Genomic DNA, 14567 nt, shown 5'->3' on the forward strand with positions numbered 1-14567 from the left:
ATTTTTTTCTCCTAGTGACTCTTCCCTTCTCCATCACTTCAGAAAAACCCCTCCTCACAGCGCAGCAGGTTACTTCAGGAACAGAGGAGAAACCTGGTCTGGAAACTACAGTTCAATGGTAGCTGGTGGGCAGGTGTGAATCTTTGCTACTTTGGAGGTATTCTAAGCCTTTGTGACACTACATCATTTCTCTCTTCTACCTGAATTTCTGCGTGTTGCATCTTACAATAAGCTCCAAAGAGAAAGCAAAAATAGGTGCAGAGGAAGTGGTTTGCACTGGGAGCCACATGAAAGCCTAGGGTTTAGCAGTTTCCTTCCACTTTCTCAACGCTTTTCCATCCTGGGCTTGACAGCTGCATGTAGAGAACTTCAGGTATGTGTGTATTGGGTGCTCTCTCTCCTACCCACAGGCATAACAGGTAAGCTAGGACAGGGAAAGAGGACGTACAAGCTGTATTTGCAACCTGGCCAGACTCTATTTGTACTTACTGTTACCCTTAATTATAGCTGCCTGCAATCTCCCTTAAATCACAGCAGCAATACTAGAGCGTGGTGCTCTGCCAGCCTGCCAAGTACTGAGGGCAAGGATGAGCTGAAAGCAGCAGCCCAGTCCTACATGTTCTGCCCAGCGCGGGGGGTTTCACCCTTTAAAACCCCACTACTACTTCCTATGATTTCAGGGGCTCTTCCCATGAAGTCAGCGGTCTCTGAGCAGCCAGATGAACATGGTCCTCACAGGACTAATTATAAACGCAACTCATCCACTGCTATCAAAAACTGGGTAAGGTTTGGGATGATGATATATCAAACAAACACACAAAAAAGAAAAGCTGAGAGCTCTTAACAGAAGACAAGGGCAGACCCTGTGGTAGTTTGAGGGTCAGCTCATCTCTGCTGAAGCAAGTTCCAACATGGGATTATCTTCTTAAGAATGATGAGCAATTTGAAATCCCATTCTAGGCCAGTTACAGGGATAGATGGGGCACCAGCACGATCTGGGGACGTACGTCACCTTATTCCCCATACATGAGGACACTTAATTAAGTTTTCCCTTGCACAGATCAAGTGTGAATGGACCTAGAGCTCCAGATAAGGGAAGGCAGATGTCCCATGGTCATCCCCTCACTGCGAGATCCCATATGGCATCAAGGAACAAAATCTCACAGTGCAATACTGAGAACAGTAGGCCAGGGCTATAGCTTTCTGGGATTCCCCCTTTATTTTTGGAAGCAAGCAGTGGCCCTGCAGAAGATCTGACTCAAGGATCGTCTTCCTCCAGAGCTCTTGACTTCAGCTCAAATCGCTTTGAAAGGAAGAAATAAGACGAAGGCTCTGGAAGCTCTGACAAAACGGGTTGTGACATCAGCTTGGCATGGTTCTTCCTGCTAATTCAGCTGAAACCTCTCCAAAGGATCAGAAGCGGGGCAGAGGAGGAGAGGGAAAGTGGGGACTCAGGAGTCTCTGGGTTTTAACTACTTGTCATCACCAGCACAGCCAAGTAGCTGAATGGTCGTTTCTGCAGCTGCACCCATCTGTGCATCGCTGTTCCTCGCTGCAACATGCTTTGTATTACTGTACCAGGGAGGCAGCCCCTTCCATAAAGCTGGATAAGAAGTGAATTAAATACATTTGTGTTTAAAAAATTACAACATAACATTTCAACAGTTGTGATTGATTGGTATTTAAAATAGAGAGAAAAATAAAGCCATGATACATTACTCACCCTCTGGGCTTCTGCTGGGACCGTATTCACAAGGATAATATTTACACAAGGAAAATTAAACCAAAACGCAACCAATAACCAAACAACGACTGCTCTCAGGCACACAGTTACCTGGGGCCCTTGTTCAGTTCTGGCATCAAAGGGGTCTCCAACGAGTCGCTTCTTCGCGTACTCCACGCTACGCTTGACGAACTCGGGGTATATCTGCTCCTCCACGAACACGCGCGAGGCCGCCGTGCAGCACTGCCCTTGGTTGAAGAACACGCCTTGATGGGCACACTCCACTGCCAAGTCCACTGCACCACGGCCCAGGAGGAAAAAGCGTTACCACATGCATAGTTTCAGCCTTTCAGTGTTTCCAGACTTGTTTTTTCCTTTCTCTTTTGAAAGCCTTCTTAAAAAAAATGCTGACAATAGCCCACACCCTCTGAAGACACTCACACGGCCTCACACTGCCCTCAGACCAGCTCTCTTATTATTTCCACCCCCCTTCCTGCCTTTTGTCTGTGTCTAGTTGGCCACAGCCACAGACACTTTCTTCACAAGGACTCGTTGAGGGCAGCAAGTAGGTTTTCTCCACTGTGGGAACTGAGATGTGGATCCCCAGATGCCACGTGTTGGTTCCTGAAGACTCATTTCAGTGGTGACTGCTCAGAAAGCAGCGTGCCCTTGTCTCGCACAACCAGCTCAGGCCAGCTCCTTGCAACACCCACCGTTAACAGATGGCACAAGTACCTCTGGCTTTCAACCTCCACAGGAGAGGGGAGAGTATTTTCCCAAACCAAACAGGATTTTCAAATCCCTTTGGTGGTCACAGCTTACCTATATTTCCTACTGCTACAAAACCTTCCTGTCATGAATGCCTGTAGGGGGGCTATGTTTTAGGAAACTACTTTCCCCACCATTCTGCTCAGGCTTTGCAGTACCACCAAAGAGAAGGCACCACAATAGCAAAGACACACAAAAGCAAGATTTATCTGCAACTACAGCCATCCCCGGGGAAGACAATAGGATAATGGTCTGCTCATTCATCATGGGAACACTCCCTGTGCTGGGGAAGAGCTCAAGTGCAGCACAACATCCTCCTGCTCTTGGACAGGGGCTTCCTCTAGCCTTTGGGGTGGAAGAAGGAGCAAACACCACCCTGCTGATTGCCAAAGGGCAGCAAAGGCACACAAAGAGCACCACACCTGGTGTATTACAGCAAACGAACACAGCAGCCCATACTTACAGTCAGCATCTGCACACACGATGCAGGGGTTTTTTCCTCCGAGCTCTAATGTCACCCTTTTGAGGTTGCTTTTAGAAGCAGCTTCCTTGATCAGTTTTCCAACCTGTAGCATTGAGACACAAACAGGACGTGGGCTGTTTTCCCCTGAAAGTCCTAACAGAGTGCATCAAGTGAGAGGCTAACAAGAATAAAAGAGCCCAGTGGGTGGCTGAAGCAGGTACAAGTCAGGGATAGCATTCTTAAATGCCTTGAATTTCCTACTGCTGCGATGCGCTTGGTTAAAAGCAGCCCCAGAATTAATGTCTGTGTTAGGCAGATCTGAAATGATGGGCGATGTGGGAGAGCTACAGGAACTGCACTCTGAAGCTACCTGCCACCCAGAGCTGCAGAACAAGGCATTTCCCACCCACTGCAAGGTAGTGAGCAACACTGGTACTCACCGCAGCTCCAAGGATTATGTTTTATTTAAAAAAAAAAATGAGGAATTAAACTTCTTCAAGTAGAATTTGACAACACGGTAATAAAAACTGACTGTTCCTATCTGCTACCACTCCCATACCAGCAAGCCCAAAAGAGATTTTGACATTTAGGAGAAACCTACATCTTTCCCATAGTTCAGGCTGAGCTGCTTCATGCACGAGTGGCTGAGATATGTCCCTTCCTAGGCCATACCTGATGATGGCAACAGATAAACTCTGGCCAGCTTTGCTGCAGCGCTCTCTGCACTGGAGCCTGCTCTGATGATCTGGTGGAATTTATCTGGCCACAGGGAAGGATTAACTCTACTTCCAGATTTTAATCCAAATAATGTCAAACTAAGGGTATTTCTCCTCTCCACCTCCCCCAGAAAAAAAATGTTTTTCCCAAATTCTGACTATGCTATTCCTTTTTTATACTGCTAACACCAAAACAGCAATTTATCTTCCCTTTTTGTGAGACAGAATTCCTCACAAGAAGGGCATAAATCAAATGTCAGTATCACTAAGTAATCTAATTTTATTAGAGGCAGTCTGCATTAAAACACTGTGGGAGTTTCAATTGTAAAGGCAGGTTCTTATTATTATCATTATAAGTGTGACCTTATATTTGAATTTCTTCATTTTGTAACTGTTCTTTTTGTATCTTACCTTTGCATGTGGCAATTATCTTCCTTTCTGCCTAAAAATATTGTTGCCCTGCAGGGAAGCTGCGAGGAAGTAAAGCATGCAGGTGGCAGTTCTAGCACTGCATTTCTCCTTTGTAACTCAAGCAGGACTCCTACACCTAGCAGTACAGACATCTCCAGTCACCCAGCAGCCCAGTCCCAGAGACAGAAGAAAAAGTGATGCATCATGCTGCAGAGGAACACAGCTTCACAAGAGGTAGTGCTACAGGGTAGCTGGCCAAAGAAGCAAGTTAACAGGCTGAGGGAAAGGAAGACATCTAGACGGGAAAATTCTCGTGGAGTTTGTGATCAGCATTTCCAGGCTGGCCCTGAGCCCAAACTGGGGCTTAAAAACTAAGTCAAAATGTATTTTGAATTAGCTTCACTTCCTGGCTCAGAAACAGTAGCATTATGCTGCAAATGCTGCAGAGGTGCAGCTGAACTCACAGATGGGTGGAGGGGGAAGAAAACACTTTAAATTACACATGCATTAGCGAAGAATCTGTCTCCCTTGGTGTTTCCTGCACACCCATGGATTAGGAAGACAAGCACAGCTTCTATAGGAGTTTTTTTTGCCTATGGGCTCCAGCAGCTGAGGTTTTCCTTCTCTCCTAATCCACTGGATACTCCTTTTTCATTAAAAACCCAAACAGATCCATGTGGGCTGGATGAGTCTAATAAGCTCTATTGTTTTGACATAGCCAGCATCTAATCCTGGCTAAAAGTTTCTGATCTAGGATTTGGAGACCAGCACGAATCTGAATAAGCTTCTAGATTAGAGCAACTATCAAGAGAGTAAAACCTCACTGTGAACTTTTACTTTATTGTGTTCTTGTTTGTTCCCATGATCTCTGTACAGAAACGGAGGCTTAACACACCTTCTCCTTTGGGATAAGCTAAGCAGCCAGTATAAGTACACGAAGCCACTAGATGGTACTGTTGTTAAATGCAACAGCTTTTGAGTGTTTCATGAGTTACCTTTACTGACCAAGATACCATCTGAGGTAATTTGTCATAATTAAGCAATTCGATTACACTCTGCAATTATGAGGACAGGCATAAGAATGGAGGAATTCAGCAAATGATTGACAGGAATAATGTTATTCAAGAAAATAGAAGTGAGGAGACTGTATCTGCCTCAGTTGTACCCATTGGTGTCAGCATTTCCATTCTTTGTATACTGCCCCGTCTTCTGGGTGCACGCATAAGTTGCAAGGAAAATCTAGAGCAGGGAGTGGAAAAACATTCATGTTTCTAAGCACGCTTTTGTCTGAGAATTTGCAGCACTTGTTACTGGAGACAAATTTATTTGCATGTCACAGCTGTGCTCAGTTCTATGGACTAGGCCAAGCCATGCATTCTTTTCCCCCACATAGGCACGGAAGGGGATGGCTGGAGGTTCCTGATACTGCAGAGGCCTTGCTTCCATCTCTCTCCCAAGCAAGGCAGCTGTAGCTATTTACACGGGAAAAAAAATGGATAGAAGGTGCTTCACTGTGCAGGTCTCAAGAGAAGCTCAAATGTTAATCCCATCCACATCAACAGAGGAAGCTGTGGGCACAGGGCCATGTTTTTATTTAAGTCCTAGTTCCTCAGTGGTAACTAAAGCCAAGGAAGAATTGTTTGGGGCCCTGACTGACATGTTTTCCAGTTGCACACGTTTGCAGGGCAGGATTAGTGGGCAATCTTGCCCAGAAGCTCCATCAGGTCGATGACATGATGTTAAATCCCTGCCAGCCTCTCCTGTAGACTATCCTACCTGGTTTCAGAACATCTGCTGCTTACAGTTCTTAAGAAACGTGCCCGTTTGGCAAAATCCAGTTTACAGAGGTGGGACTTCCACTAGAGCAAGAATCAGTAGCAAAAGCAGAGGGACCTGACCAGGACAAATCCCAAACACTTCTGAGAAATCCCGTCACATGGAACGTGATGGAAAATAGAGCTGGTAACACAGAAATTACTGATATTTCATTGGTGCTGTCGTAAGAGAGAATGCAAAGAGAAAGAGAAACAGCAGGTGTTTTATGAGAAATCCATCACCTACCTTTGTTGATCCAGTAAAAGCAATTTTATCAATACTGTGATGGGTAGAAATAGCAGCTCCAGCCGTGGGGCCATAGCCTGGCACAATGTTCACCACACCTGGAGGGAAACCCACCTAAAACAGAGGTTAAACACAGCTTTGTAGAGAGGGATTTTGAGTACTCTGAAGGATATCTGCGCTCCTGAGAGCTGCAGTTCAGTTTTCAGGAAGCTCGAATTTGTATCACTGTATTCTTAAGGATGATGAGAAACCTTAAAAACAATCACAGTAACTCCTACAACGCATTTCCCTTGCAAGCATTTCTACAGCATTTATAGGAAGGCAGTGCAAAACCCATTCACCTTTGTAGCCTCACACAAGATAAGTGAGCAAAATACCTTAGCACTTGAATAATCAACAGCATCACCTCATTTTACTAATCCCACTGAAATCAAGTTCAGGGCACCAACATACATTTCCCTATTAACATACAAAACACAGATATGCAAAAAACCCCACATCTTTAATGTGCCTAGTGCATGATAAAGTAATTCAAGGTGCACACAGCACTTAAAAACTGCAAGTTGCAGGGAAGGAGCCCATACTAGATACATCCCTGTTTTCCAGGCTCTCCAGTAACACAGCTGCGTGCTACCAGCTGGAGTAGATGTGGGTGAAAATAACAGCCATGCTTAGGAAATGCCAAGATTCAATACGAATTCTTGGAGGAGTCCCAGTTTAAAATCAAAAGAGAGCAAGTCTTTTGGCCAAACTTGGCCCTCAGCTACTGCCGTGCAGCTGGAGCCAAGGGGTAACTGCATGAAAGTTTGTTTTGAACAAAGGTTGACATTTGTGGTTCTTCAGAGGCTAGAGGGATTAAGAAGTCAGTAAAATCTCACTAGATGATGGGGGCTAATAAAACAGGAATACAAGAGCAGATGGTAATAGACTTATGCCAGTTTCCACCACATTTACAACCTAGATTAGCCAAGTAGTCATTCTGCCAAAAGAGACAAATGGCAAAACTTTAGATGAAATTCTAGTGCAAGAAAAAGTGTGGAACTTATTGGTCTGTTTTTTTACTTCCTGAAATAAGAGTTTCAAGGATTATGCTCTTCTAGACTATCTCTTCCCTACTACTGACAGGCTGTTTTCCCTGAATTTACTAACAATGGAATTGCAAGATATTAAGCGTCCAATTCATTTCACGTGGCTTTTTAATAAAAGAATCTCAATTTATGCAGCTGCTCCTTCCTCATATGGAAAAAAAATGGAAAAAAATGCTTATGTGCTACCTTGGAAAAATTACTTTTGTAATATTTTTTTTTTTAATAAATTAGACAGGCAGTCTGATTCTCCTATGGATGCACCAATGATAAATAAGAATTTGATAGAACTTGCATCTTGGCTAATGAGTTTTCAGGAAAAAGTTGCATGTCAAACTGTGTAAGTAATGGTGTTTGGAGTCAGCAGCAAAGCCACAAAGAAGCAAAAAAAAATGTTTCAGGTCACCCTGAGGCAGATTTTTTTTCTGTTTTTCAGCAAAAATAAAAGCCAAAATATTTTGGTTGGCCCAAAATTATTTCATTCAATGCAACATAGTTTTGCTTCTGTGTTAACATCTTCTGCATCCTATCAAGAATTAAAAATGAAAAAGTTTAACTTATTGTTCTGAAAACCTGCAAGGAATTTAGCTAATTTTGGGTGGAGAAAGGGACATCTTCAAATAATGTTATTCTGCTCTAATTACATTTCTGCCTTGAAGTGTAAACTAGCTGCAAGAAACAGACAGCTTGAATTTTCAGCTCAGAAAATTAATTGCACCAGAATGGAATGGTTCTTCTGGGGGAATGCTATACCTGCATTTAGGGAGCTGTATGGCAGAGTGAAAAGATCACTGATGTGGCAGGTCATGATAAATGCACCCTATGGTCACTCACCTTGTGTAATCTTATTAAGTCAATTAGCTGTAGGAGGTATTTAAGTGGTAGTATTTTTTGCGTTGCCTTTCCAGGCAGAGAAGCCCTAGGTGTCAATTTATTAGCACGCCCTTCTGCTTTCTCCCAGGCTAAGCCAAGAACAGATAGAATCATCCTCATTAGACTGAGCCTAACAAACAGACTTTTCCAGTTGAGAGGCAAAAGCATACCTCCAAAACCTTTAGTTTTTGCTCACAATTAGTCACATAATTATATATAAGAGGCTGACATTTTACTAACCAGTCCTGAAAGGTACTGTGCACCTCCCACCACCTCCATATGATGAATACCTGAGGATACCTGGGATCCCTACTGACAAGACCTAAAACAACATTTTGAACTCTCAGCCTACAACCTTCCCTCTGTGTCAGTATAGGAGTTGGCTTTAAAGGCCAGATGTAGCTAAATTGTTCTATAAGCCACATAAATACGAAGAATTGTTTCACATGGCACTCACTCTGTCTTAGTTGAGTTATCCCACTTAAAAACACTATGAACACAACACTGTTATCTATCACACTCTTTTTTGCCTCATTGCCTAATAAAACTGAGCTGCAGTCTTTCCCTCATTTGGGAGAAGGGAAGACAACAGAGGAATAAAAGCACCAATTCAAATCACAATCTTACTTATGATCTTAGGAGAACGGTACGTAGACGGGCTGTTCACATTGCCTTACCTCCTTAATCAGCGAGCCGATGTACAGCGATGTCAGAGGCGTCTGTTCAGCTGGTTTAATAACCAAAGTGTTTCCACAGCACAGTGCTGGTGCCATCTTCCACACAAGCATCAGCAATGGGAAGTTCCACTGCAAGAACACAAGAGGTCAGTTGGATGAGGCACCTACTCACTTCCATGCAGCATTTTCCCCACCTTCAGGCAGCTCACGGAGAAACCAGCAACTAGGGCTATAGGCACATAGAAAAGTGCTTACAATGCTGTGTTTGCATGGACTACAGAGTGCATCCTCCTCGACTCCCCCTGAGATCCCAAATACTGTTGGCAATGCTCAAGTTAATCCTTGAAGTTGACCAAACCTTTGCATGATGTGCCCTCATTCCTTACAGGAGTCTGATCACACTCTGTGTGGGGTTTTGGCTGTTCACAGAAACCATGCTGGAGGCAGCATTCTGATGCATCGTTTTTGTACAGCATCCTTATGGGGAGAAACTGCTCAATGAAAGAAACTCAGCTTTTCTGTGTCAGGTGTTGTCTGAATAGTTAGGAGTTACACAATATCATTCATTTCCAGTTCATAACCAGGAAACCAGTGGGTGTTCAGTCATGGAAATCCAGGGCAGCTCTTATTCTCCCTTCAAATTGTAAATAAATTGTTCCTTTCCAATTAGTTTTCTTTTTTGGAATTAGGAACCAGTCCCCATCAGTTTCCTCTGTGCTAATCTCTTTCATGTTCATGGGTATTTGTAGATCTTGGAACCTAAGCAAGAAGTGGAAAATCTAGCTCACGCTGAATCTCAGGAAAGGTCATTTGGCAGCAGAAAGGATTTCTTCATTAAAAATAATTAATGCTGCTTTAGGGATGATGGAAGCAGGCCAACAGTAAGGGGACTTCTTGTCAAGCCTCAAGCCACAGGCCTTCAGCTATCAACAAAGATGCCAAATATGTTAGGAATCCACAAATTCACACTTGCAAATAAATTAGCAGTGTAGCTTTTAAGAGATGAGTTCTGTTCTAACCCAGCAGCCCTGAGACAAAGTGGAATTCAGTCTAACGTGCTATTCCTCAGCTCACCTCTCCCTCTTTCCCAGGCCTGTTTCATTTCAGTGATCTTCTCCAAAGGCCGAATCCCACAATTTTTCCCATTTGACTTTTTCTCCTAAGCCTTCTTGAAGGTCTTAATTGCACCTTCACTACTATTCTACACTTTCAGAGTATCACATAACTCTACCAGGCGCTTTCCGTTGCAGAATGGCTGGTGAAAGTAAGTTAGAAAAGGTCATCAGGGCTGCCTGATGACATCACCTTGGGATAAAGTTCAGGCATACGCGGCACTTTCTAAGAACTTCCCTTGCTAAGAAGGTTGGTTTAAATAAAGTCAAGCCGCAAGAGGACTGTTAACTGGTCTAGGGAGACATGCAGAATAGTGACAGAATCCCTTGATATCAAGGAGGAATACACACATCCACTGACTGTTCGTGTTAGAGATCAAACTGGAAAGAAAATAATTGAGAGGAGTTCTCTAAGTAAACTGGAAGCAGATGTGGTTCTGTTGACCCCAATCATCCTTTTTGCAAACACTGTTGAACTTGAGACAAATTTGGTCTTTCTGTTATATTTATTGCTGATATAAGGTCGACCTGAAACAGTAAGAGTGCCATGATTTCCCCTTACAGTGGCCCTTCTAAGCATCCTATATGCAGCCTTTTGAAGTCATCATTTCTGAAAGCACTGCTGAGTGCCAAAGGTAGCTGAAGGATGACAGGGAGATACCTTTTAACTGATGATAGTTAATCTCACAACACTGACAATCAACAGCGAGGAATCTGATGTTTTGATCTTATGTCACAAATTCTAGCTACTTACGAGCAGTCACATTGCTGGTTCACCCAGGAAGGCTGTGTAGAAGTCACAAAGCCAAATGTCTGATAATTAGTATCAACCACCTCCCAATTTGCCTCACCCTCATAGGGCTAAGCAGACTGTACCACTTTATCACCAGGGATACAAGCTCAGTCCAGCTGAAGAAAAAGGCAAAATTTATCCAGATGTCTTTGGGAACCGGTCCAGACCTGGTATTCCCAGGGTCCAGAAAATCCCCAACCCCACATGTATCTCATTCAGCCTCTCCTATAACCTTATCCCAAGGGTCGAAATCTTCCATGGACTCTACTGATCTAAGTATCCAAAGAATCTTGGCACACCACCATTTGCCTCACAGCCTGTAGGATACCATGTTCAAAGCATTTTACAACCATACAGGAACAAACTATGTCTCCCATGTAGCTGTAAAAGCCTTTCTAGCTGGCTGTTTAAACAGAGCAAGCAACACACACTAAAATTGGAGGCATTCCAAGAGCTAGCCACACTGTCCTCTCAGCAGAGAATGAGACCTCAAAGAAAAAAGAGAACTGTATCCAGTGAGATTTAATCGCAGGAAGCTCAGAGAACTGCCAGGGGTTATTAATAATGGATATGATTTAAAACTCAAAACTATGCATCAGCTCTAGGCAGCGAGAAGCTAGCACATGTAATGACAAGATGGTTGTCCTAGCAGTGGAAGAGTCAGAGAGCTCTGACTGGTCTCTGGTGACTGCTGTCAGCCTTTGAGAGGAACAGAGCATCTGATTAGGAGACCCACCCTTCCATTGCAGAGGACTTTGCACTGCCAAGAGCAATTGGCATGGGGGTAAAACAAGAAACTACATCAGGCAACTGAAATGGGAGTTCCCTGCAGAACAGCTGTACTTAACTAGGAAGCAAATGGCTGCAGCATAAGATGGGAAGCGTGCATGCACTGCTTCCATTTCCCAGAGAGATTCCGGGCACCATCACTGTTTCTTACCGGGGTTATTGCTCCACAAACACCCATTGGTTCATGCCTGGTGAAACAGACAAAGTTCTCATCTGCAAAACAGAAGAACAAAGGGGAAAAAAACAACAGTCAACATCCTTGCTTCTAGAGAAACAGTGTAAGATGACTTCTCACAAGAAGGTTGGGGACAGAACCAAAACCACATTAGACAAACAAGCCTATATCTGTTCATCTTCACTCAAGCCTCTGGGATACCCCAGATGGATGAAGACCTGTTTGAGAATTGATCTTATGTTAGCTCAAAAGCCAGACACTGCTCGCATGCACAGTGGAGCCTTTTAAAACCAGTGGGTCAATTCCTTCGGCAGACTCCCTGTGTTGAGGAGACTCACAGGTTCGGCACACTCCCTGTGTTCTCTTAGAGGAGAACAACTCCTTACTGCACTGAAGAACAAGCCCAAATCTCATTCAAACTGTATCTCATGAAAGAAGCAAAGCACTCGGCTCCCTGAGTGTGAAAGTTCTCAAATCTATTTTGCACAGGAATCACATTCATTGTAAGAGGAATTGCATTTCTGGTGAGAAATCACACTAAAAAAAAAAGAAAGAAGAAACTCTAGGAGTAAGCTAATACCATTCATCTTAAAATACTACACTTTCCAAAAGGAAGTGGAAAGGACAGTGAGAAGGACATCTTCCTTACACATTCTTTTTTTTGCATAAAATCTAGTTTCACTAGGAAGATCTGACAGAAAATGTGAATGTGAATTATAGTTCTTGAAAGCGATCTCCAATCAGACCAATGACCAATATCCAGAACGCAAAGCTTCACATTCCTCTGGACGAGGGTGACAGATCTCAGTTTGTATGACTACCATCACTGACTTTAGACCCTTTGCTGACTGCACAGGCTGAACTAGTTTGGCCCTCCACAGCTCTTCCTCTGGCAACTAATTTTTGTGTGCGGTGCCCATCCTTTTCCTTCATACACCCTTGGGGATCACCTCTGCGCAGGAACAAAACAAGCTCATTTTGAAAATACACTAAATCGCCTAAATGTTAAATCAAAATGCTTCTCTGTTAAAATGAACAAACAAAAACAACAACTAAAGAGCCCATTCATTATTTTCCAAAGATCCTTCCAGGTGTTCACTGTTCTCCTGTGAGTTTAATTCTCAAACCACGCCTACTTAAAACACACCCTAAGATAGAAAGGGAACACCTTCTTTTGCAGGTTTTCAGAAGCAAATCTTTTCATGCATCTCCCTCCCAACCTGCCCCATGAAGTCTGATCCCTCCCCAGCTCTGACACTGGGTCTGAAGGAACTTACCCACTGGGATAGTTCTACCCTGGATTTTATCAGCCCATCCAGCATAATATCGAAGTGTCTTTATACAACCTTCCAGGTCGATGAAATAAGCCTGCAGAAAAGGTTTTCCTGTGTCCATTGTTTCCAGAGTCTGAAAAAAAATAAATTAAATGTACCATCAGACACTTCCATATTTTTTTCTTTATAAAAAAGCTTTCAGAAAATCTCTCAATTTTCTTTTGTCCTGTGCCGCAGACATGGAGTTTCCTTCCCTCGCCTTATATTTAAGGAACAATCTAGTTAATATAAGGTAGAACGGAGACAACTAGACCCAATAACCCTGATAGATACACAAGCTGCTTTGTTCAGGGATTGCAATAAAGGCGCATCTTCTGGAAGACCCCAGAAGGCAGCTGTGGGTGGGATTCAGGCTGTGGTCTGGGCACCGCTCAGCAGTTACGCAAGTGTCACAGCTTCGCTGTATCTGACCCTCTTGACACAGATGTTCTGGATTCCAGATGGTGTCACTGAAATCAGTCTGACCCATTTTCCTTTTATTTGGAAATCTATTTTTTTTCTGCTCGTGGTCCTAAAAGCAACCTCTGAAAAGCCTCTTTTATCCACAGGATGATAGAAAACACATTTTCAGAGATCTAGTAAAGTAACCTTCGGGCTCAGAACTGCGCTTAAGTGCAAGGGAGAAGTTACTTCGCTGAAGTTGCGCCGACGTTGAGCAGCTCTAAATGAAACCCAGTCTCAGCCCACGTCCTTCTCGTTGTTCTGGACATTAGCTGAGTGAAGGCTTTGTTCCCTACTCAGGTCATTAAATGGCACGTTGGTGGAAGTGGCCAGCACATCCATAAAGGAAGCACTATCCCTTGGTAGATTGAAACATCTTTGTTTATAAATGAAGTCATCCCCTGTCATCTTCCACAGGCATTAGGGCCCAAACAGCACTCAAACAGACGTTCCCCTTGGAATGGCTAGGATTGTTATCCACTGTGAACGTCTGCTAAAAGGACTGATTTTTATAAGTCATTGCTTAGCATGCAGCCAAGGCAGCTAGGGCTGGTTTTCTGCAGTGAGAATAACAATGCCAAACAAGCCCTCCCAGATCAGAAGGACAGCAGAAAGCTTGAAATAAGTGTCCTGGTTTATGGAAAAAGGAGGCTTCTTTGAAGTCGCATCAAAAAACGAGCAGAAAATGAACAGGGTGTATTCATGCACACATATACAGACACGCATTTCCTTTTATTTGCTGGCCAGAACTGCCTTCAGACCTGGAGCTTTTGCTTCTGTCCTGCTGAAACTGGAGACTGCCATGTGGTTCAGAGACAATGTGCTGGGGGAAAGAGGCTCAGCTCACGCAAGTACAGACTTGGGACAACAGCTCAGGAACTTTTGCACAGAACAGCACTGAATATGACGAGTGCCGTAGTCCCCAAGATGAGCACAACGAAAGTACTGCATCGAACAGGTGACTTATGGACAGACGTCAGCTCAAAGCTGAGAGATAAAAAGATCTGTGGGCACTATTTGAAAAATATACACGTCCCACACAGCCTAAAGGCCTCTGCCAACCACAGCATATTTTAATTCGGGTCCTACTCTCCTTATTCTGCACGAGAAGGATTCCTGGAGGACAGGATGAGGAACCATTAGCAA

The 14567-nt window shown here is 43.7% G+C and overlaps 1 protein-coding gene across 1 annotated transcript in view; it reads right to left on the reverse strand.

Annotated features, from left to right (window-relative positions):
- The window catches only part of ALDH1A3 (aldehyde dehydrogenase 1 family member A3), a 36336-nt gene that overhangs the window by 10925 nt on the left and 10844 nt on the right, over positions 1–14567 (reverse strand). The window contains exons 4-9 of the mRNA XM_068696177.1: positions 12924–13053; positions 11623–11684; positions 8778–8906; positions 6143–6256; positions 2955–3057; positions 1835–2019 (exon numbers count right to left, since the gene is read on the reverse strand). Coding sequence (XP_068552278.1) covers positions 1835–2019; positions 2955–3057; positions 6143–6256; positions 8778–8906; positions 11623–11684; positions 12924–13053 — 723 coding nt within the window. The remainder of the gene's footprint in view (positions 1–1834; positions 2020–2954; positions 3058–6142; positions 6257–8777; positions 8907–11622; positions 11685–12923; positions 13054–14567) is intronic.

This window comes from Anas acuta, chromosome 12 (genome assembly GCF_963932015.1).
Source record: "Anas acuta chromosome 12, bAnaAcu1.1, whole genome shotgun sequence".
Taxonomy (NCBI): Eukaryota; Metazoa; Chordata; class Aves; order Anseriformes; family Anatidae; genus Anas; species Anas acuta.